Source organism: Microtus oregoni, unplaced genomic scaffold (genome assembly GCF_018167655.1).
Source record: "Microtus oregoni isolate MIOR12 unplaced genomic scaffold, Mior012 000009F_ref0000495, whole genome shotgun sequence".
Taxonomy (NCBI): Eukaryota; Metazoa; Chordata; class Mammalia; order Rodentia; family Cricetidae; genus Microtus; species Microtus oregoni.
This window is the reverse complement of record NW_024543068.1, coordinates 13,466,413-13,488,024: the sequence shown is the minus strand read 5'-3', so window position 1 is coordinate 13,488,024 and position 21,612 is coordinate 13,466,413. Positions and strand designations below refer to the sequence as shown.

General features: G+C 43.0%; 1 protein-coding gene across 1 annotated transcript; it reads left to right on the top strand.

Annotated features, from left to right (window-relative positions):
- The first annotated feature begins 270 nt into the window (after positions 1–270).
- Positions 271–14,437, top strand: LOC121452426 (acyl-coenzyme A thioesterase 1-like). Its single transcript, XM_041658590.1, has 3 exons — positions 271–841; positions 11,744–11,946; positions 13,341–14,437. The coding sequence occupies exons 1-3, from the start codon at positions 286–288 to the stop codon at positions 13,917–13,919; spliced, it is 1,338 nt and encodes a 445-aa protein (XP_041514524.1). The 5' UTR covers positions 271–285; the 3' UTR covers positions 13,920–14,437.
- The last annotated feature ends 7,175 nt before the right edge of the window (positions 14,438–21,612 follow it).

Here is a 21,612-nt window from a genome sequence, read left to right as displayed (position 1 = left end):
AAAGTCCCTCAATATTTAACAACAGTCGAACTCCATAAACACTGAGCTGACCAGGAACTTTCGAGGGAGACTAGGGGTTAAGAGGGAACTGGGCCATGCATGTTTCTTGGGAACCACCTGAATTTCAATGTGGAGCTGCAGCTTCTAATCTTTTCAGCTTGTCTGTCATTGTGCTTTGACTTCAGACACACTTTGGATTCCCAGGCGAGTCTTTGTTCTTAGCAAACATTCTCCTTTTCTATCGGGAATCTTGAATTTGCACAAAGAAGTCTCAGAGATTGGAGGATGCGTCCGAGGCCAACCAATGGGAATGGACCGAGTCATCCCGCCCACGACTACTACTCCTGGAGTCCAGTCCACCCGCTCCAACTCGTCCAGCTCGAGATGATGGCGACGCTGAACCTGGAGCCCGCGGGCCGCAGCTGCTGGGACGAGCCGCTGAGCATCGCCGTGCGCGGCCTGGCCCCCGAGCAGCCCGTCACGCTGCGCGCCGCCCTGCGCGACGAGAAAGGCGCGCTCTTCCGGTCCCACGCGCGCTACCGCGCCGACCCCCACGGCGAGCTGGACCTGGCGCGCGCGCCCGCGCTGGGCGGCAGCTTCGCGGGGCTCGAGCCCATGGGGCTGCTCTGGGCCATGGAGCCCGATCGACCGCTCTGGCGTCTGATCAAGCGCGACGTGCAGACGCCCTTCGTGGTGGAGCTGGAGGTGCTGGACGGCCACGAGCCCGACGGCGGGCGGCTGCTGGCGCGGGCGGTGCACGAGCGTCACTTCATGGCTCCCGGGGTGCGGCGCGTGCCCGTGCGCGAGGGCCGTGTGCGCGCCACGCTCTTCCTGCCTGCAGGTGAGCAACCCTCCACCTTCCCTTGCTCAAAGTTTCTCTGTGATTTTAAATGAAGAAAAAGGTAGCTCCCAATGACTTAGGACTCACAGGGAAGGAGACTGGACCCAGCTGGAAGGGGCCTGTTATGATGATGCTGTTAGGACAAGACACCTGTAATATAAAATTAAAACTAGTGGTAATAAACGGGGCTGAGGTGGTACACTCCTTTAATTCCAACACTTGAGAGGCAGAGGCAGACCTTTTTTTTTATATAAAGATTTATTTATTTCTTATGTATCCAGCATTTTGTCAGCATGTATGCCTGCACACCAGAAGAGGGCACCAGATCTCATTGCAGATGGTTGTGAGCCACCATGTGGTTGCTGGGAATTGAACTCAGGACCTCTTAACCTCTGAGCCATCTCTCCAGCCCAGACCTGTTTTTAAGTTTGAGGCCAACCTGGTTTACAGAGTGTGTTCCAGGACAGCCAGGCTACATAGATAAGCCCTGTCTCAAAAAACCATAGCCAATTTTAAATATTAAATGTGAAATCTGTTTTGAGCTGTGCATCATAGCACGGCAGGTTGGGACACCAAAGCAAAAGGCTGTCTTGAGCTTTAGAGCTCAGGCTAGTCTGGTCAAACCTTTTTCAAAACAAGGAATGCTTTTTCTTTTCTTTCATTTCCTTTTCTTCTCTTTTCGTTTTGTTTCTTTTCTCCTTCCTTCCTCCTCCTCCTCCTCTTCCTCCTCCTCCTCCTCTTCCTCCTCCTCTTCCTCCTCCTCCTCCTCTTCTTCCTCCTCCTTCCGCCTCCTCCTCCTCCTCTTCCTCCTCTTCCTCCTCCTCCTCCTTCCTCCTCCTCCTCCTTCCTCCTCCTCCTCTTCCTCCTCCTTCCGCCTCCTCCTCCTCCTCTTCCTCCTCTTCCTCCTCTTCCTCCTCCTCCTCTTCCTCCTCCTTCCTCCTCCTCCTCTTCCTCCTCCTTCTCCTCTTCCTCCTTCCTCCTCCTCCTCTTCCTCCTCCTCCTCCTCTTCCTCCTCCTCCTCCTTCTTCCTCCTTCCTCCTCCTCCTCCTCCTCCTCCTCCTCCTCCTCCTCCTCCTCCTCCTATTCTTTTTTCCAATACAGGGTTTCTCTGTCCTAGAACTCACTCTGTAGGCCAGGCTGGCCTTAAACTCAGAGACCCACCTGCCTCTGCCTCCTGAATGCTGGGATTAAAGGTGTGGACCACCACCAACTGGCCAAGGGACATTTCTTGCTTCTGCTGTTTTTAAGAAGCATACTACATTAAGATTTCAGTCAACTAGCAGTTAGAGGGAGGCCTTTTCTGTCAACTGACAATCTAAGATCATTTCATAGTCATACATAAAATGATGCTTACTTAGCCTCTTTAGTAACTGACAAAATGCAAAATAAAGCTACAGACTATATAGCATAGCTTCAAGAGTAACAAAACTTTCAAAGTCTAACATTTCCAATTCTTGTTAAATGCTTGGAGGAAGGGTCACTCAGTACATAGCTAGAGAGAGTGGGGGTGTTCATCCAGGTATTCTTGGAAGCAATTGCTTTTTAACTACGTAGATCAATATGTAATTCTACCATTGTATGCATATGTGTACTGGAAAGCTTGTTGTTTGGAAATAGTCTAAATGCCCCACCCACCAATAATGAAGTTGCTGAATAAATGGAGGCATAGTTGTAGAAGTCAAAGTAATTGTCCCTCAGCTTCTTGTGCTCAACCCAAATGAAATCATAGGGAGGCAAGCTCTCTAGTTGCTGGTCATTGCCCCTGTTGTTCAGTAGCAAGGAGCCACAGCAGTAGGAAGCAGGAGCAACCATTAGTGGCATCCTCTAGTGTCACAGTCCTGCAGGCCTTGGGTATCAGGTCCTCTTGCTTCTGGCCAAGGCCAATGTTACATCCTTAGGTGCAAGACCCTGCACCTCTGTAGCTTGACAGCTTTCTGGAATCCTGGAATATTCTGGTGACCAGCAACGCTCTGCCCCCCCCTGCCCAGCTTTTGTTCTTCTTTGGTCTCGGCTCACTACTCTCTCTTGTTTTCTCTATATCCATATTTCTGATCCTTTCCCTGGCTACTCTTAAGTCATTTGGCTGCTTCTTCGGCCAGCTGCCTGAATCCTCCCCAGCACAATGACGGCTGCCATGACAACTCAGGAAGCCTGCCCCTTGCCAGAGGATGGAGCTCCACGCTGACACACTTGCCAGCTGCTTAGAAGTTTCAGTATCCATTCAGGAACTGGGTGCCAAGTGCTGGGCATACACCAACACACAGGACTGCCGAGGGGTGAGAGCAGCCTCCTGCATTAATGGTTTCACAACTTGCTCTATTAAATGCTGAACTTTCCTGACCACTGCTGATGCACTGATTCTGTCTCATGCTCCCTGTGGTCTTTATGTTCCCAGCTTAGCCTACATTGAAAGTAGGCAAGAAAAGACCACTCCAGAGAAGCCTTTGTCCAATGTTGCTGCACCAGGGGAGGCAGGATTAAAAAGAATGTCTCTCCGTGGACTTGCTGAATAGCCTGCTTGCATTTGTTAGAGAAGGATCATCGGATCAATTACAGTCTATCCTCTTAGCACCCATCACAATAACTCACAACAACTGAGATTGGTGTTTTAGACCAAGCATAGATTTACCTTCAGGTACAACGACCAGACTAGCTGGGGAAATGTTCCCTTCCATACACACACCAAGGTGGAAATGGTTATAACAGAAAATCTGGTACAAGTTGTTTCTAAGGGCCCTGGCAATAGCTACACTGATGGTGGAAGATACAAAATAATCCCACACTAGTTCAGAATTACGTACAATAAAGGGTTATTTATTTAGGGGAGACTTACACAGATCACTATCCTAGATCACAGTCCTCTGCACGAGCAGGGAACAGGAACAGAGTCTAGCAGCCGGAAGTGAGAGCTGTAAGCAAGAGAGTGAGCACAGGCTTTACAGATGCATTTATAGTATAAGAGACCATACCCAAGTGGGCTGGTATCTTAAAGGCTATTGGCTGAAGGAGCAGAAGGAGCTCCCACAGCACCTCCCCCTTTTATTTAAACAACAGAGTTCCAGCCTTTAATCCCAGCACTCGGGAGGCAGAGGCAGGCGGATCTCTGTGAGTTCGAGGCCAGCCTGGTCTACAAGAGCTAGTTCCAGGACAGGAACCAAAAAGCTATGGAGAAACCCTGTCTCAAAAATCCAAAAAAAAAAAGAGAGAGAGAGAGAGAGAGAGAGAGAGAGAGTTCCAAACCCAATACAAAACTATATACACTAGGAACAGATATCAAATATAGGATTAGAATTACAACCAGCATAAACAATATTAAGCAAGGAAGTTTAATAAATATTCTATCCTGAGGAGTCTAAGTCTTGTATTGGAAATGACTTGGCTAGATCATAAGAGGATGGTAACTACGACTGTCTAATTTTCAACCCCATCAAAGGACTGAGAAGGAAAATATTACTTGAGTAGGCAGGAAGTGTAATCAAGCAGCTTCCAAAATGTGCAGTAGATGACAGAGACAACTGTCTACTTGGACAATCTCCCAAAGTCTCATTTGCAATGTTGAAACAACCAACTTTGTCTATGGCCTAGAGTAACTGACAGACCATTTTCAGAGGCAGGAAATATTTCAAAACCATCTTACCCAGTCTTGGCAAGATTTGGCAGTCTTTTTTCTTGTATGTTCCTTGTTCGGTCTGGACATCGTGCACTTTGTCAGTGGTCGAGCCATGGGCAGTTTCTTGCCCAAAGGTCAGTCGTACCAAGAAGAAGACAAACTCTGAGTGGAGTGCCTTTGGTGCTCAACACTCTCTCAGGAATAGATCAGTGCTGCTAGGAGCAACTGTGTCTCACATCAACAGAATCCTAAGTTATTTAAGTGCTATGTTCTACTGTTCTACAGATCTTTGAAGTGGTTATCTATCTATGCAGAATACAATCTTTATGTATATAAAGAACCTAATTAGTCTGACTAAAAGTATAACAAACATGAATGGCTATTGACCTATAATATTTAATACCTACATATATATTAAAGATTAAAACTTCATATCAGAATATTAAACAATCTTTTAAAAACTGTGCAGTAAAGGAGGACAATTACATCAAAATGTAAACAATGTATAAATATCTTAATCAGAGATAAAAATATATAATGCAATATGATAAATATATCCTAAAATTGTATCAATGTCCAAATGTCTTAAACAGAGGTATAAATATGTATGCATACAATATGACAAAATAGCTGTGCATAAGTGTACAAGTATTGTAAATAGAAATAACAAATATAATTTGAACTTGTATCAATATACAAGAAATTATACCAGTGTAAATTGTCCATAAATAATAACTCACAAGTATTCACTCTATTACTCACTATTATTATTATTATTAGTGTGAATAATTTCACACTAAATTATCTATTATCCCATTCAAGCTTCCGTTTTTATTTATTTATTTTTTTTGAGATCTCTAGGCCTACATAATTTCCACTCCAACCCCCAACCCTATGCAAGTAGTAATCAACCCCTAAATGGTGTCTCTAACCGTGAGGACAAACTTTGTTGGGAGAGGGGATGTCACTTTCTAGAATTGCTTTTATTGTCCAACTCCAAAGCCAGCTCTTATTTTTAAGTAGATATGTATGCATGTCCAAATAATCAAATTTTACCATGCAGATAATACAGCATCATAAGGCAGATTTCTCTTTGCTTGTTGAGGATAGCTATCTTTTTATCTTTAGGCATCTAGATGTCCAAGGTCTCTCCACTCTTTGAAGATGAATATTTTCCTGCAAAGACAAGAACAGAACCCTGCCCCAACCCTTATGAGGTTTTCTTACCACTTATATGATTGTCACCTATGTGGATGAGCCATTATTTCTCTTTATCAAGAGGTTTCTCTTTTTCAAACCGAATCTTTATCAATTTTGATGGTATCCATAGCTTTTCATCTCCTGTGGAAACAAGAGTAAAATCCCTTCCCTAACAGCACATCTCCTGGTTTCCGTTGTGAGGTCAGCACATCTTTGAAATATACAGGCTGATTTAATTCAGAAGTTTTCTTCTATTATCCAATGTCTCTGCTGCTGTTGTTCCTTTCTCATTAGCATTAAGACAATTCAAGGTTAATAAAGCATTATGCAATCTATTTCTGGGGGTATTTTCCATTCCTTTCTGTTTGTTTAGCATATCCTTTATAGTTCAATTTGATCTTTTTATAACTGTGTGACCTGCAGGGTTGCTTGGTATACCTGTAATATGCTTTATATTATAATAAGCAAAAAACTGTTTCATTTTCTTAGACACATATGCTGGACCATTGTCTGTCTTTATTTGTGCAGGGCTCTCCATGATGGCCATAACTTCTAATAAATGAATGATTACTGATTCAGCCATTTCTGAGGTCAAAGAAGTTGCCCATTGAAAACCTGAATAAACATCAATGATGTGGTGTACATATTTTAATTTTCCAAATTCTGTAAAGTGGAACACATCTATCTGCCAGATCTCATTCCTTTGAATACCCTTTGGGTTACTCCCTGCTGGTTAATGGTGTTTGGCTATAGAAAGAGCAAGTGGGACATCTCTTTATAATCTCCTTAGTTTGTTGCCATGTAATAGAAAACTCTTTAAACCTTTGCTACTGACATGATGTTTCTTATGAAATTCTGAGGCCTAGAGCTCACTTCCAATCAATAATCGATCAATTTTCACATTACCTTGTGGGATTATATATTGAACCTATATGAATAATGAAGTCAATTCTGTATCATCTGGTATAAATTCAGTTTCAATATGCAAGACAATTCTTTCTGCATATTGTGAATCAGTAACTATATTGAGAGGTTCTTTAAAATCCCTTAGTACCATGAGAATGCCATATAATTCTGCCTTTTGAACAAAATTATAGGGGCTTTGTTCCACCTTACTTAATTCTTCTGATTTGTAACCTGTCTTTCCTGATTTATTTGCATCTGTATAAAATGTACAGGCTCCAGTTATTGGTACATCATGTATAATTTGGGGAAGAATTCAAGTAGTTCTCTTTATAAGGTTAATTCTATCACTTTTGGGATAATTGCTATTAATGTCTCTCAAAAAATTAGCACAAGCTCTTTACCAAGTTTCATTGTCTTCCCATAATTTTTTAAATCCATCAGCAGTAAAAGGAACTATAATCTCTGCTGAGTCTATACCTGCTAGTTGATGAAGTCTCAATTTTCCTTTTATAATTAATTCAGAGATTTTTTCCACATAAGTTTTTAATTTTTTACTTGGTTTATGTGGTAAAAAGATCCATTCTAAGATAATATCTTCCCTCTGCATTAAAATTCCTGTAGGGAAAATTCTGGAAGGCAATATGACTAGAATACAATTAAGATTTGGATTCACTCCATCTACATGTGCCTCCTGTAATTTCTCTTCAATGATCATCAATTCTTTTTCTGGTTGAGCTGTTAATTCTCTGGGACTATTTAAGTCTTCATAACTACCTAAGGTTTGGTTTAAATGAACTGTTAGGTCAAGTGTTATCCCATCAGCTGGTCTTAGACTGGAAATATCTCCTAACAATCTTTGAAAGTCATTAGGAGTCCACAATTGGTCTCTCCTAATTTGTGCCTTTTGTGTTCTAATTTTCTGTAAACCTATTTTATAACCTAGGTAATTGACAGAATCTCCTCTTTGTATTTTTTCAGGAACAATTTGTAATTCCCATTTAGGCAAAACTTTTTTTTTAGTTCTTCAAACATTTTTTTTCTAAAGTGTTGGCATTTGAGTCAGATAACAAAATGTCGTCCATGTAATGGTAAATTATAAACTTAGGAAATTACTTGCATATTATTTCCAATGGCTAATTTACAAAGTATTGACACAAGGTGGCACTATTGAGCATTCCCTTTGGGAGGATGGTTCACTGGTGTCTCCTAGTAGACTGAGAATTATTATAAGTGGGCACCGTGAAAGCAAATTTTTCTCTATCCTTTTCTTGTAAAGGTATAGTGAAGAAACAGTCTTTCAAATCAATAACTATAAGAGGTCATCCTTTTGGTAATAGAGGAGGCAGAGGAATTCCAGACTGTGGAGGACCCATAGGTAGGATAACCTTGTTGATAGCTCTTATTTCTGTTACCATTCTCCATTTTCCAGGTTTCTTTTTATCAACAAATACAAGAGAATTCCAAGGGCTGGTTGATTCTTCAATATGGTGAGCATCTAATTGCTCCTGTACCAACTGTTCTAAAGTCTGCAGTTTGCCTTCCATTAAAGGCCATTGTTTAAACCATATGAGTTTCTCAGTTAAATATTTTAAAGGCATGGCCATTAGTACCTCTGAAGGTTTGCTAGTTGCTTTGTGTTCTTGTACAGCTTGAATGGCTGGTGACCTTTTTTATATAATATTTTATAATATCTTTCCCAGAAGCATGAGTTTTGGGGACTGCAGGAATGTTAACCTGGGTATTCCATTGCTGCAATAGGTCACAGTCCCATAAATTCACTGCAATATTAGCTACATATGGCCTCAGCCTTCCTTTCCGTTCTTCTGGTCCTATGTATTCAACCCACCTCATGCTTTGTTTTACTTGAGATAGGGTTCCAAATCCTAGGAACTGAATATCTGTCTTTTGAAGAGGCCAATCCGGATGCCAAGATTCTGGAGTAATGATAGTCACATCTGCACCCATGTCTTGTAATCCCTCAATTATAATGTCATTTATAAACCCTCTTAGATTTGATCTTTGATCATTTATAGAAGTCTGCCAAAATGTATGTTTCCTATTTCCTACTGGAGTTTTTGACTCATCCTCCAGGTCTATTCCATCATCTAGAACAGTATGGGTTTTTTTTTTTGTTGTTGTTTTTTCAGTAGGCACTGGATTGTTTAATTTTCCTGGTGAGACATGTTCTCCACAGTGATTGGGAATGACTGGGCCTTATTTGACATTGGGGCCTTTGAAAGGCTCCCAAGGAATTTTCCCGTGGTATCGGGTTGATTTATCTGTCTCTTGTCGACCTACATTGATTAGTCCAGTGTCTGCCTTTGCCACACCTCCTACATATACCAGAACGTTGACTCCTCCTATTCTTCCTATTCCTAGAAGATACATTATTCCTTCTTAGATGTTCTATTCCACAATTAAAACATTTGGCATTTCGGTGTCTCCTCATACCACTGGAAATTGCTTCTCCTACCCAAGCTTCAGTAGTATAGTCAAATGTTTCAACATTCATTGTATACAAGATCCATTCATCTATGGGTACTGATCTAACCTTTAAAGACTAGAGGATCTTCTTACATTCTAAGCCAGCATTTTCAGTTAGTACACATCTAGCTTCAGGGTCTGTCACTCCTAATTGAACAGCCTTAGTTAATCTTTGTAAGAAATCAGTAAAGGGTTCTCTCCGGTCCTGTTTAACCCTAATATATTCCTCAGTCCTTTTCCTAGTTCCTGAATCCTGTCCCAAGCATTTAAAACTGCTGTGCTGCATAGGGACAAGGTGCATTCATTTTAGTGAGCCTGTTCCTGAGGATCAGAGTAATGACCGTTGCCAAGAATTTGATCTTGGGAAGTTTCAAATCCTTTTGATTTCCCTGTTGCTCTAAAATTTTTGCCTCTTCTCTCCAATAACACTTCCAAAGCAGCTGAGGTCCATTTTCTAAACCACAGAGATTAATTGAAGCCCATCGTGTGGGGTGGCCTTAGTACTTGAGGCCCACATTTCCACCATTTCCCTGACAAATGGTGAATGTAGTCCATAAGAAACCATTGCTTGTTTTATTTCTTTTAGATTGCTCATATGTATTGGTTCCCATGCATATTCTTTGACTACCTTAGAGTACTTTGTGCCAGATGATCTTTCCAAGGAAATTACTGGATATGCAGTTGAAACTCTGTGTAAGTCATCCAGGGCTAAATCCTGTCCTTGTACCTTCTGTCCCTGCTCATCAGTTTCAACAAATTCCTCAATCTTTTCAAATCTTTTTAGTACTGCCTTTTTAAAAGTCTGAAACTCCTGTAATGTCTCATCCTTGGACATATCATAACTTTTTAACAGATTTTGATAGTTAGATCCAACAGCATAAATTCTTTGAGATAATCTTGTCAAATTGATGCTATCCCTCTCCATAGTATTGAACCATTTCTTAAAATGAGATAATATTGAAAACAAAGCTAATTCTTAGAATCAAATAATAGGAAGGAAAATAGCGTAAGTCTTGCCCAATACCTTCCATAATAGAAGCAAAATAATTATTGAACTCCAGGATGTTATCAGTCATTTTTTTTGTAGTTTTTCAGATCTTACCTGTCATAAAGTAATTTCAGTGAATTGGAGTAGGTATAATAATCGTTATCGGACAGCAGGTGTCACAGCTGCAGTCACGTGACAGAGAAGCTGGCGGCAGCTAACAGCATATATTGCTTACTTAGGTACTGAAAAATATGCTTTGTTTAACAAATTAAGAACAGTTATTAAGCCGGGCGATGGTGGCGCACGCCTTTAATCCCAGCACTCGGGAGGCAGAGGCAGGCGGATCTCTGTGAGTTCGAGACCAGCCTGGTCTAGAGAGCTAGTTCCAGGACAGGCTCCAAAGCCACAGAGAAACCCTGTCTCGAAAAACCAAAAAAAAAAAAAAAAAAAAAAGAACAGTTATTAAGGTGGTCAAACAATTCCAAGAGTTGGGGCCCAGGATAAAGAGAAAACCCAAACCCAAGTTTTCCATCAATGCAGGTTGCAGACTGTGTGTACCACAGGGATTGCAGGCAGCAGTGTGTGGGTTGCGAGCTGGGGAGCGGTGAGCAGCAACCTGCTGTATCTGAGGGTCAGCTAAAGCTGCAGGTGGGAGAGTCAGTACCCAATATGCCATGCAGCTGGTGGACCAATCCAAAAAGTGTGGACTGGTCCCCATGTTCGGGTGCCAAATAATGGGAGAAGATACAAAATAATCCCACACTAGTTCAGAATCATGTATAATAAAGGGTTATTTATTTAGGGGAGACTTACAGATCACTGGCCTGGGATGCAATCTCTGCACGAGTGGGGAACAGGAATAAAGTCTAGCAACCAGAAGCAAGAGAGCAAGCACAGGCTTTACAGATGAATTTATGGTATAAGAGGCCAAGCCCAAGTGGGCTGGTAGCTTAAAGGCTATTGGCTGAAGGAGCTCCACATCACTACACTGTCTGGCACCATAATGTATTTTGTTTTCTTTTTATTCTTTGTTATTTTGCGGGAGCCCACCACCTCCCAAGTAAATGCATTGAGTCTTATTCTTATTATGAATAAGTAATGCCTGGCCTTAGCTTGACTTGTTTCTAGCCTGATTTTCATAACTTAAATTCTCCCATGTACCTTTTGTCTCTGGGCTTTTACCTTTCTATATACTTTTCTTTCCTTCTTACTCGGTGACTTGCTGTGTATCTGGGTGGCTGCCCCTGAAGTCCTCCTTTCCTCCTTTTCTCACTCCTCTTTCTTTTCTTTTTCTCCTTCTATTTATTCTATCTGCATGCCAGGACCACCTCTCCTTTCTCCTGCCAAGTTATTGGTTGTCTAACTCTTTATTAGACCAATCAGGTGTTTTAGACAGAGTAACACAGCTATGCAAAGATAAACAAATGTAACATAAAAGAATGCAACACATCTTTGTATCACTAAACAAATGTTCCACAGTACAGACAAATGTAACACATCTTTAACTCATATTACACAACAATAACACCCAGCCATGGTCTTTGTGTGGTCATCTCATGGAGTGTTGAAGATGGCTGGTGCTGGCACAAGAAAGTAGGTGAGCTCTTGGATCATTATTCCTTTTGTTTAAGGTGGCCAAGACTGTGAAGAAGAGTTCAATAACCGTTGATTATTAAATACTTCCTACTTATGCTTAGTTCTGTTTCTTCCCCAGAACCTGGGCCCTATCCTGGGATCGTGGACCTTTTCGGAGTTGGAGGTGGCCTTCTGGAGTACCGAGCAAGTCTTCTGGCTGGGAGGGGTTTTGCTGTCTTGGCTCTGGCTTATTATAACTACGATGACCTCCCCAAAAGCATGGATGCCATGCGCATGGAGTACTTTGAAGAAGCCGTGAACTACCTGCTCAGTCACCCTGAGGTTAGATCTCTCTTTTTCCAGTTTTATACAGCCTAGGGCCTGACTCTAGAAATAGCACCATCTACATTCAAAGTAGGTATTCCCACCTTAGTTAGTGAAATTAAGAAATTCCCTTAAGGAGCTGGAGATATGGCTCAGGGGTTAAGAATACTGACTGCTCTTCCTGAAGTCCTGAGTTCAATTCCCAACAACCACATGGTGGCTCACAACCATTTATAATGGGATCTGATGCCTTCTTCTAACATGCAGAGCACACATACATAAAATATAAATAAAAAAGAGAAAGAATCCCCTTAAAGGCATGTCTGTAGGTCAACTCAGCCTAGGTTCCTTGATTTAACTCCCTCCCCAGGTATGTCTAGATTGTGTCAAGTTGACAATTAAAAATTTCATAGTAGGGTAATTAAAACATATTTGATCATCTAATTATTAGTATTTTAGTGGGGGATTACATTTTAAAGTGGTCAAGGATATTGTTGCCAGAGGGGAGGGGTAGGAAGAGGAGAAAGAAAAAGTGATTGATTGATTAATTGATTGATTGATTGATTGATTATTTCTATGAGAGGTCAGCCAAATAGCCATTTGCTTATAGCACAGAGGCTGCTGGGATTCAGGACAGGGGCAGTCCTTGTGGGATGGTGCCCAGAAGGCACAGAGTAGGGACTGGAAGAAAGGAAAGTACAACAGACATCTTCCCACAGGTTCAGCAGGGAACCAGGAAGAGAACAAAGTCATAACTAGCATGACCTAGGGTGCAGGGCTGTGAGGACATAGAAGAGGCCCAGAGCAGAGAGGACCTGGAGGACCAGCAGAGGGAAGTCAGGAGGAGAGGAGGCCGGAAGTGAGTGTGGGAGGCCAACCCTGGAGTAAGATAGTGGACAGCATCCCAAACACAAGGAGAGGTGGCTCCTTGTGGGACATCTGAGAGCATGAGCAGCCGTGGGAGCAAGTAGAGTGGGGAGTGCGGAAATGAGACGTTCCTCCTGATGGCTTCTGTTTCTCACTGCCGTATGAAAAGCTGAATGCAGGACATGTGGGGCTCAAGAGGCTGAGGAGGTAGGCAAGGGTGTGAGGTGGTCCTCTGGAGAAGTGGGAAGCCAAACACCAGTGATGCGTGGCAGGGCTGATGGCACATCAGTGCTCGTGTCAAATGAAAGGTCAGCCAGCCGGAATGTTTGTTTTCATTAGTTTCTTGGGGTCCATTGTCTCAATATTCTAATGACCACAGGGAGGGGTGCAGTGTCTTCTTAGAGAATCTTCATTCCTGCTAGGATGGTTTAAAAAAATAGATTCCAAATGTTGGTTGTGGTCGATGTACTTTTCCAGCTGGGCCTACTCACTGTCTGATACTGTTCCTGGAGTAAATTCTCTCTTTTTTAAAATATTTTTCTCAGGTGAAAGGTCCAGGAATTGGGCTGCTTGGGATTTCCAAAGGGGGTGAACTTGGCCTTGCTATGGCCTCCTTCCTGAAGGGCATCAAGGCTGCTGTCTTCATCAATGGCTCTGTGGCCGCTGTTGGGAACACCATATACTACAAAGATGAGACTATCCCTCCTGTGTCTCTTCTGAGAGATCGAATCAAAGTGTCCAAAGATGGCCTTTTGGATGTTGTGGAAGGACTTCAAAGCCCTTTGGTAGACACGAAGAGCTTCATCCCTGTGGAAAGGTCTGACACCACCTTCCTGTTCCTTGTGGGTCAGGATGACCACAACTGGAAGAGCGAGTTCTATGCCAATGAGATCTCCAAACGCTTGCAGGCCCATGGGAAGGAGAAGCCCCAGATCCTCTTATACCCAGAAGCAGGGCACTATATTGAGCCCCCTTACTTCCCCCTGTGCAAGGCTGGCATGCATGTCCTGGTGGGTACTAATATCATCTTTGGAGGGGAGCCTAAGCCTCATGCCATGGCCCAGGTGGATGCGTGGCAGCAACTCCAGACTTTCTTCCACAAACACCTGGGTAGTAAGAATTAGGGGTTTACAGGCTGGAGAGATGGCTCAGCCATTAAAGGCTAGGCTCACAAACAAAAATATAAGATTTAGGGGGTGACTCCTCAAATATTATCCATTGTCTGATTGTTTGGGGGGGAAAGTTCAAACACATTGTAAGAACATCAGTTAAGATTACTTTATCTATGCTGGGCGGTGGTGCCACACACCTTTAATCCCAGCACTCGGGAGGCAGAGGCAGGCTGATCTCTGTGAGTTTGAGGCCAGCCTGATCTACAAGAGCTAGTTCCAGGACAGGCTCCAAAGCGACAGAGAAACCCTGTCACAAAAAAATAAAACAAAAAAAATTAATTTATCTAAACAGTGCTGAACATAGTGCTTATGCAAGGCTAGAAATGTGGTTCAGTGGTAGAGTACTCTACTGTCTTGTGAAGTCTCTGGGTTCAATCCCAAGTACTCTAGGAAAACAGGCAAATGTTTTATGGAGACTGTACATATTCAAGAAATTGTGCTCAGAATAAAAAGAACACCATGAGCAGCCACACTGTTGTGTCATTAAAAATTATGTCCTTTAATTCTTCGGGTGGTGTTGCTGTTATCATCTTCCTCCCAAGAAGTGACTTTGGGGGCCCCTTTTCAGATGCTAAACACATTACAAGCAGCAGTGGAAAGAAGGCTTTTGTTGCACACATATCCAACAAGAACACTTATTGTTTTTAACAAAAATCTCAATCATTTAATTTTTATCAGTAAAGACTGGGAGCCAGATGCTGGGGTGAAAACCTGCTAGCTCAGAGAGGCACAGAAAGCACCCAGATGACCTTCCTCCTCTGGAATTGTCCCAGATAGGCCTTTCTCCTACGCCATCTCAAACAAAACTCCTCAAACCAGATGTCCTTCCCTTCTTCTCTCTCTCTCTCTCTCTCTCTCTCTCTCTCTCTCTCTCTTTCTCTCTCTCTCCATTCTCCTGACTTCCTGCTCTGTATGTTTTTTTCCTGTCAACTTGCTCCTTGCTCTCCCTCTTGACCTATTGTTGATTTTATTTAATCCTAATGTTTACAGTATTCAAGCAGACAGCTCTTGGTTAATAGCTTAAGTGTATTTCTGGCTAAACTCATATCCAAAACTAACCCATCTATATTATTCTGTATATCACCATGTGGCTGTGGCTTACCAGCTAAAGTTCCCAGCTTCTGTCTCAGGCGGTGGATCATGGCTTCTCTCTCCTTCTTCCTCCCAGCATTCAGTTCCATCTTCTCTGCCTATCTAAGTTCTGTCCTGCTAAAGGTCCAAAGCAGTTTTTTTAATTCATTAACCAATAAAAGCAACACATAGACAGAAGGACCTCCCACACCACAGTATGGAATCCTGTGTGTTTTGCCGCTCAGAGTGATGGAAAATGCATAGCTTAGAAGCATTCTTGGGAAAGAAGTATGACCTGATGGCAATTAGCTGGAGATGAGGAGCGTAGGAAGGTGTGTCCTTTGGCTTCTATCGCCGTGATAAAAACGCCATGACTGAAAGCAGCTCGGGGAGGAAAGGGTTTACTTGGCTCACAGCTCCACCTCACTGTTTATCATTAAAGAAGTCAGGCCAGGAACCCAGGGCAAGAATCTGGCTGGAGGCAGGAACTGAAGCAGAAGTCGTGGAGGGTACGGTTATGGGATTCCTGTTCCTCCCTCCTTCAGCCTGCTTTCTTAAACAGCCCAGGATCACCTGGCCAGTAGTGGCACCACCCAAAGTATTGGGCTCCTCCCCTACCAGTTATTAATAAAAGATAAATGCCCCCAGACTTGCCTATGGCATCTGTTGCAGGCATTTTCTCCACCGAGGTTCTTTTTTTCCCAGATAACCCTGGTTCCTCTCAAACAAACAAAAGTACAAGCAGTACAGCATTCATGTTCAAATTCTTTTCTGTTTCCTTGTCTGAGCAAGGAGGCTTCCTTCTTTCCTCTCTCTCTCTCGCTGCCACCCCCACCCCTGCACCTCCCTTATGGAGGGCCACGCTACGCTATGTGGCCGCTGTTGGACTGGAACTTGATACCCTCATGCCTCAGCTTCACGAGTCCTGAGATGATAGTGTTGTACTGCCACCCCTGTCCCTTTCTCTGGGCTGGGTTTTTTGTTTTTTGTTTTTTTTCTGAATGATATTCCTTTGGAATAGGGAGGGAACTTTGAAGCAAGGTCTTATGGAATGCATAGGGAGAAGTAGGAGAGACAGTCACAGTAAAATATCTGCTATCCCATCACCTGTCTGGCCAAGGAAGAACAGTCCACTCAGCTTCTGAGACCAGGGCACAGTCGTTGGGTTCTCAGGAGCGTTGGGCAGAGAGAGGCAGCCAGCACAACCCCGTGAGATTCTCCTGATTGTGGCTGGCATTTGCAGAGTACTCCACACATAACCAGTACAAACATTTTCCATACAGATTTCTCTAAAATCTGCCTCAAGCTTTTTCGGCTTCAGGCTGCAGTTTTTGTTTTCAGTATTTTTTTTATGACAGAAGAGTGTGAGAGAAAAATAAATTGGATATATTAGAATCCTAGCCAGGTTTTGGGGTTGGGGACTAGTGGAAGCTAGAGATCAGATTTGGTTTATTAGGATAGGTAGCCTAGTGTCTGATGTCCATCGGGTTCTGCTACAGTCTTCCCCCTCCCTCCCTTCTCTCCTTCCACTTGAAATCCTCCTGCCTCAGCCTCTGAGCACTGGGAACAATAAGGTTGAGAGGTTCCTTAGTGAGTCTTCCACCTCTGTTTAGTTCTTACTCAGCAATCAAGATTCAATCGTACATGAGGTTTTCGTGAGACACTCAAGAAAGCTAGAGTTTGTTTGTTGAAATAGCTGGGAAAGTATCTATCTTATCAAAGCCGTAGAAAAAGATGCCTGCTAGACATCCACATGAAGATGGTACACGAGCCTCTGAGGGCACATCAGGGCTGTCAACAGACTGCAAGGTGACGGATAAGAGAACGGGGCAGTCATTTTCACATTCATTTTGTATTAATCAACAGCATAAACTGAGCTAGAGAAATTTAATTGAAACCCATAAAAGACAAGTATATAAAATGTGCAGGCTTCCTCTTCTGGGTCAGGTATCTTTATTGATTCTCTTGCGGGAAAACAAGGTGAAGGGTCTTAAAGAATTTGATGATCTGGGAGGGATAAAGTGAAGTTCTCGGGGTAGGGTGTGAGTGATGCGGAGAGGCGGGGGAAGTAGACTGCACCGCAGCCAGCTTGTTGTCAGCAGAACCTGGAACTCAGAATGACAGCCCTGATACATCTCACAACAGGCATCATGTTCACATTCACTGATATTCATGCATGATCTCATTAAGGGAAAAATGCTGACATCATTAAAGAAAAACAAAACAAAAAAATCCCAAAACTACAGCAAAAAAATGAAAAACAAAATAAAAAATCAAAAACATCCAGGCCGTGGTGGCTCATGCCTTTAGTCTGAGTACTTGGGAGGCAGAGGCAGGTGGATCTCGATGAGTCCAGGGCCAGTCTGGTCTACAGAGTGAGTTCCAGGATAGCCAGGGCTACACAGAGAAACCATGTCTTGAAGGAAAAAAGATGAAAGAAAGAAAAAAAGGAAGGAAGGAGGGAGGGAGGGAGGAAGGAAGGAGGGCAGGAAGGCAGGAAGGAAGTACAATACATATCAGAAGCTATGAAGCCATGAAAGATCTCCTAAATTCTAATTTTCCCCTGAAATCTCAGATTCATCACTGGTAACAGAGTTGTTTTCCTTTAAGTACCAGGCTGATAGGGCTCTCTTTTGAGAAATTGTCTACCTAATACCTAAATCTTCATGTCAATCATTCTGTCAAGTAGACTAAAACCCTGATATGTATATCACAGTATTGTATTGGACAAATTTTATCGCTTGTCTGGGAAGATGGATCATCAGGTAACGTGCTGCCATGCAAGCCTGGTGGCCTGAGTTCAATCCCGGAAAATCATGAAAACTGGAAGGAGGGAACCAATTCCACAAAACTGTCCTCTACCTCTCTACCCATGATGCAACATGCCCTGTCTGTCTGTCTGTCTGTCTGTCTGTCTCTCTCTCTCTCTCTCTCTCACACACACACACACACACACACACACCTTCTCTCATTCTCCCTCTCTCCTTCTCCCCCTCTTACACACATATCTTTCTTAAAGTTTTGTTTTATTCATTATTTTATATGGGTGTTTAATCTACATATACATCTATGCACCAAGTGTGCAGTGCCCACAGAAGCCAGAAGAGGGCATTGGGTCCAATGGAACTGGAGTTACAGATGTTTATCGGTGCTGGAAATTGAACCCAGATCATCTGGAAGAGGAGACCCATGCTTTTAGCCACTGAGTCATTATCCTAGCCCCCATAAAATAAAAGAATTAAAAGAATAATAGAATTCTTACAGGGAAACAATGAAAAGACAAAGAATCTGCACTTGCTGTCAGTGGGATCTAGTGTCGTTCTCCAAGGTTAAATTTAGCTTTGTTACACCACCCAGCTATTCCAGTCCTAATATAAACGCAAGAGAATCGAGAGCATATGGACATACAAAAGCTTACAAACAAGTATTCATAATAGCTAAACGACAGGTCAACCCAAATACATAGTACACTCCAGGTCAGTCATAGCTACACAAGCAGTGAGACCCTGTCTTCCTTCAATACCACAAAAGGAGTAGTTGCATATCCAGGGGCTGGGAAGGATATAGATCCCCGGCACCTATGTAAGTCACAGAAGCCAGATACAAAAGATTATATATTATATTATTGCTTTTATAATAAATATACAGAAAAAAACAAGTATAGATAAAAAGCAAATAAATGGTTTTCTGCGTCTGGATACAGAGAGAATTTTGGGTGAATGGGAAATGACTAGTATTAGGCAGAGTTTCTTCCTGAATAATAAAAAATGCTGAAAACTAGCTAATATTGGTCGTGAGGAGCTTCAGGGCTATCTCCCAAATATTGAATTGTACAGAAAAATAAATTACGTTGTATAGATTATATCATATAGAAATGGTACCTTTTATTTTTTAAGATTTATTTACTTTTGTGTGCACGAGTGTTTTGTACGTATGTATGTGCACCATTTGTGTACCTGGTGCCCTTGGTGGGTCAGAAGAGGACATTGGATCCCCTGGGGCTGGAGTTAATAGATGGCTATGAGCCAACATGTGGATTCTGGGAACCAAACCCAGGTCTTCTGCAAGAGCAACAAGTGCTCTTAGTTGTGGAGTCATCTCTCCAGCCCCTTGCTGCTATTATTTTTTAAATTAGACATATTCATAAAATTCAAATTCCTGTAAATGTAAACTGGTTAAGTTAAGGGGGAGTCTTCTCTCTGTAAATTTTAACCATTGGCAAAAAAAAAAAAAGTCAAGGGTCAGGCACAATAAAACTATAAAGATAATTAAGGGGTTAGGAATTTATTTTAAAATTTTTGCATGAGGTGTGTGTGTGTGTGTGTGTGTGTGTGTGTGTGTGTGTGTGCTTGTGGAGGCAAGAAGAGGGCATCAGATTTGTCCCATGGAGATGGGCTTACAGGTGGTTGTCAGCCATCTAACGGGCTCTGAAAACTAAACTCCAGTCTTCCGCAAGAGCAGCATGTGCTCTTAACCACTGAACCATCCCTCCAGGTACCCCATCCCCCAGCCACCCCATCCCCCCAGCTACCCCACCCCTCGAGCCACCCCATCCCCCTAGTCACCCCATCCCCTCAGCCACCACATCTCTCCAGGTACCCCATCCCTCCAGCCATTCCATCCCCCCAGCCACCCCCAAATTGAAAGCCCCTAATGAGTACACATTTGAAGATGGTTCTTACTTCTGAGTGTGATGAGAATGGAGCGCATCATTCAGAGATGGGTACCATACCCTAACACCACATGCCAATCATATTATTGTTCTTCAAGGTCTCATATGTTTTACAATTATTTGTTTAATTTCACTGGTTAATGTTTATGAAAAGTAACAAAATTCTTAAGAGGCAGAGTCTCACTTCATAGTCCTGCCTATTCTGAAATTTACTTTGTAGACCAGGCCTGGCCTTGAACTCACAGAGATCTGCTTGCCTCTACCTCCAAGTGCTGGGATTGAAGGCACCTGTGATAACACACCTGGTCAGTAGCAAAAAATTTAAAAGAGAAGGGAGAGAAAGGAGAGGAAAAGGAAGGAAGAGATGGAGAGAGGGAGAACAGCCACAGGCTGAAAACAACAGCAAGATATGTAACTAAAGACATAATCTATAACAGATAATTAACTCTTAAAACTCAACAGAAAAGAGAGTCTGATTAGAAATTGGGTACAGGTGTAGGCAGATGCCTCACAAATAAGGTCATAGAGATGGCAGATGAGCATATGAAAAATGCTGAGCATCATATGATCAACGATTTACAAATTAAAACAGGCTATGCAGCTATGCGAATAGCGGAAATGTAAAACACAGACAACAAACACCAACAGCCATGAGCACTATAAACTGTCCTTGCTGGTGGGAAGGCATTTGGGTACAACCTTTCCAGAAGTGGGATTGTCACTGCCACCGCCTGATCAGCAAGCGCAATCCTGGGTGTTTACCCAAAGTCATGTCCACACAAATGCAAACTAATGTTTATAGGAGTTTCTGAGTGCTTAGAGCGGAATGTTTGCTGGGAGAGGGGGTGTTGGTAGTGAGCCCAGAACTAGAGTAAGCCAACGTTCCACTCCGTTCATATAAACAGATGCTTGACCTGGCCAGACGTCCTCGTGATTTCCTAACCTTCCATCAGTGAAAAAAGTCACCAGCTCAGCACCTGACAGAGTTACTGTCCCCAGCGGTCCGGTCCGGGTGAGTTAGAAGTAGGGTAAAGTTGATGGCGGGCTCTCAACTGGGTAACTTCTACACAAAGCTCTGGGAAGTGAGCCAACAGCAGGATTAGCAGGAAAATGTCTTTGCACCCAAGCAGACAGTGGCTGTGTGGAAAATCATACCTTCCATTTATGCTAACCTCTCTGAATGGCAGTGTCCTCCTCTAAGATGGGATGAGGCTGTGTAAAGGGAGAGACATAGAAGGGCAATTTTATATCCAGTATCAGATTCCTGGGAAGACACTGGATGCTCAAGTCTACAGGCCTGGAATAAAAACATCATTATGAATTTCAGGGTCATTTAGACACAAGGTCATGACTATGCAAATTTCTAGAAGCCTCCATCTTCTGGGCAAGTCAGGATTGAGGATGAGGAGGAGGAAGGATCTGAAGTGGACAGGCTGTGACAACCCCGTAGCACAGACAGACAGTGCTGAAAATCCCCTGCGGTGACGTCGCTCCTGTCAAAGTCGAGATGTCTGATCCCTTGAGCCCTCTGGCCTCCCCACAGTGCTGTGGTACCTGCCTGCCCCCACTCCAAACATACAGAATAAAACACACATATGTTTCTCAGTTGGCACCTTTTCTCCCCATTCTCACCGTATGTTTAGGTTTGTGTTGATAAGCAGTTACGGTAGGAGACATTCCCACTAGGAAATCTCATAAGATTTTTGGGTATTCATATATGAAGAGCTAGTAACCAGTGGAGGGGGCCAGTACTCATTAGCCTCTTTAGTGATCAAGGAATTATGTGATAAAACTTCAGAGTACATCAGAGCATGGAGAGTGACAAAGAAGCAGAGACCCAACCGTCCCATTTGTTGTCAGGCCTGGGAGAAAGGCACTTCCAGAGGACGGCAGAGTGTTCGG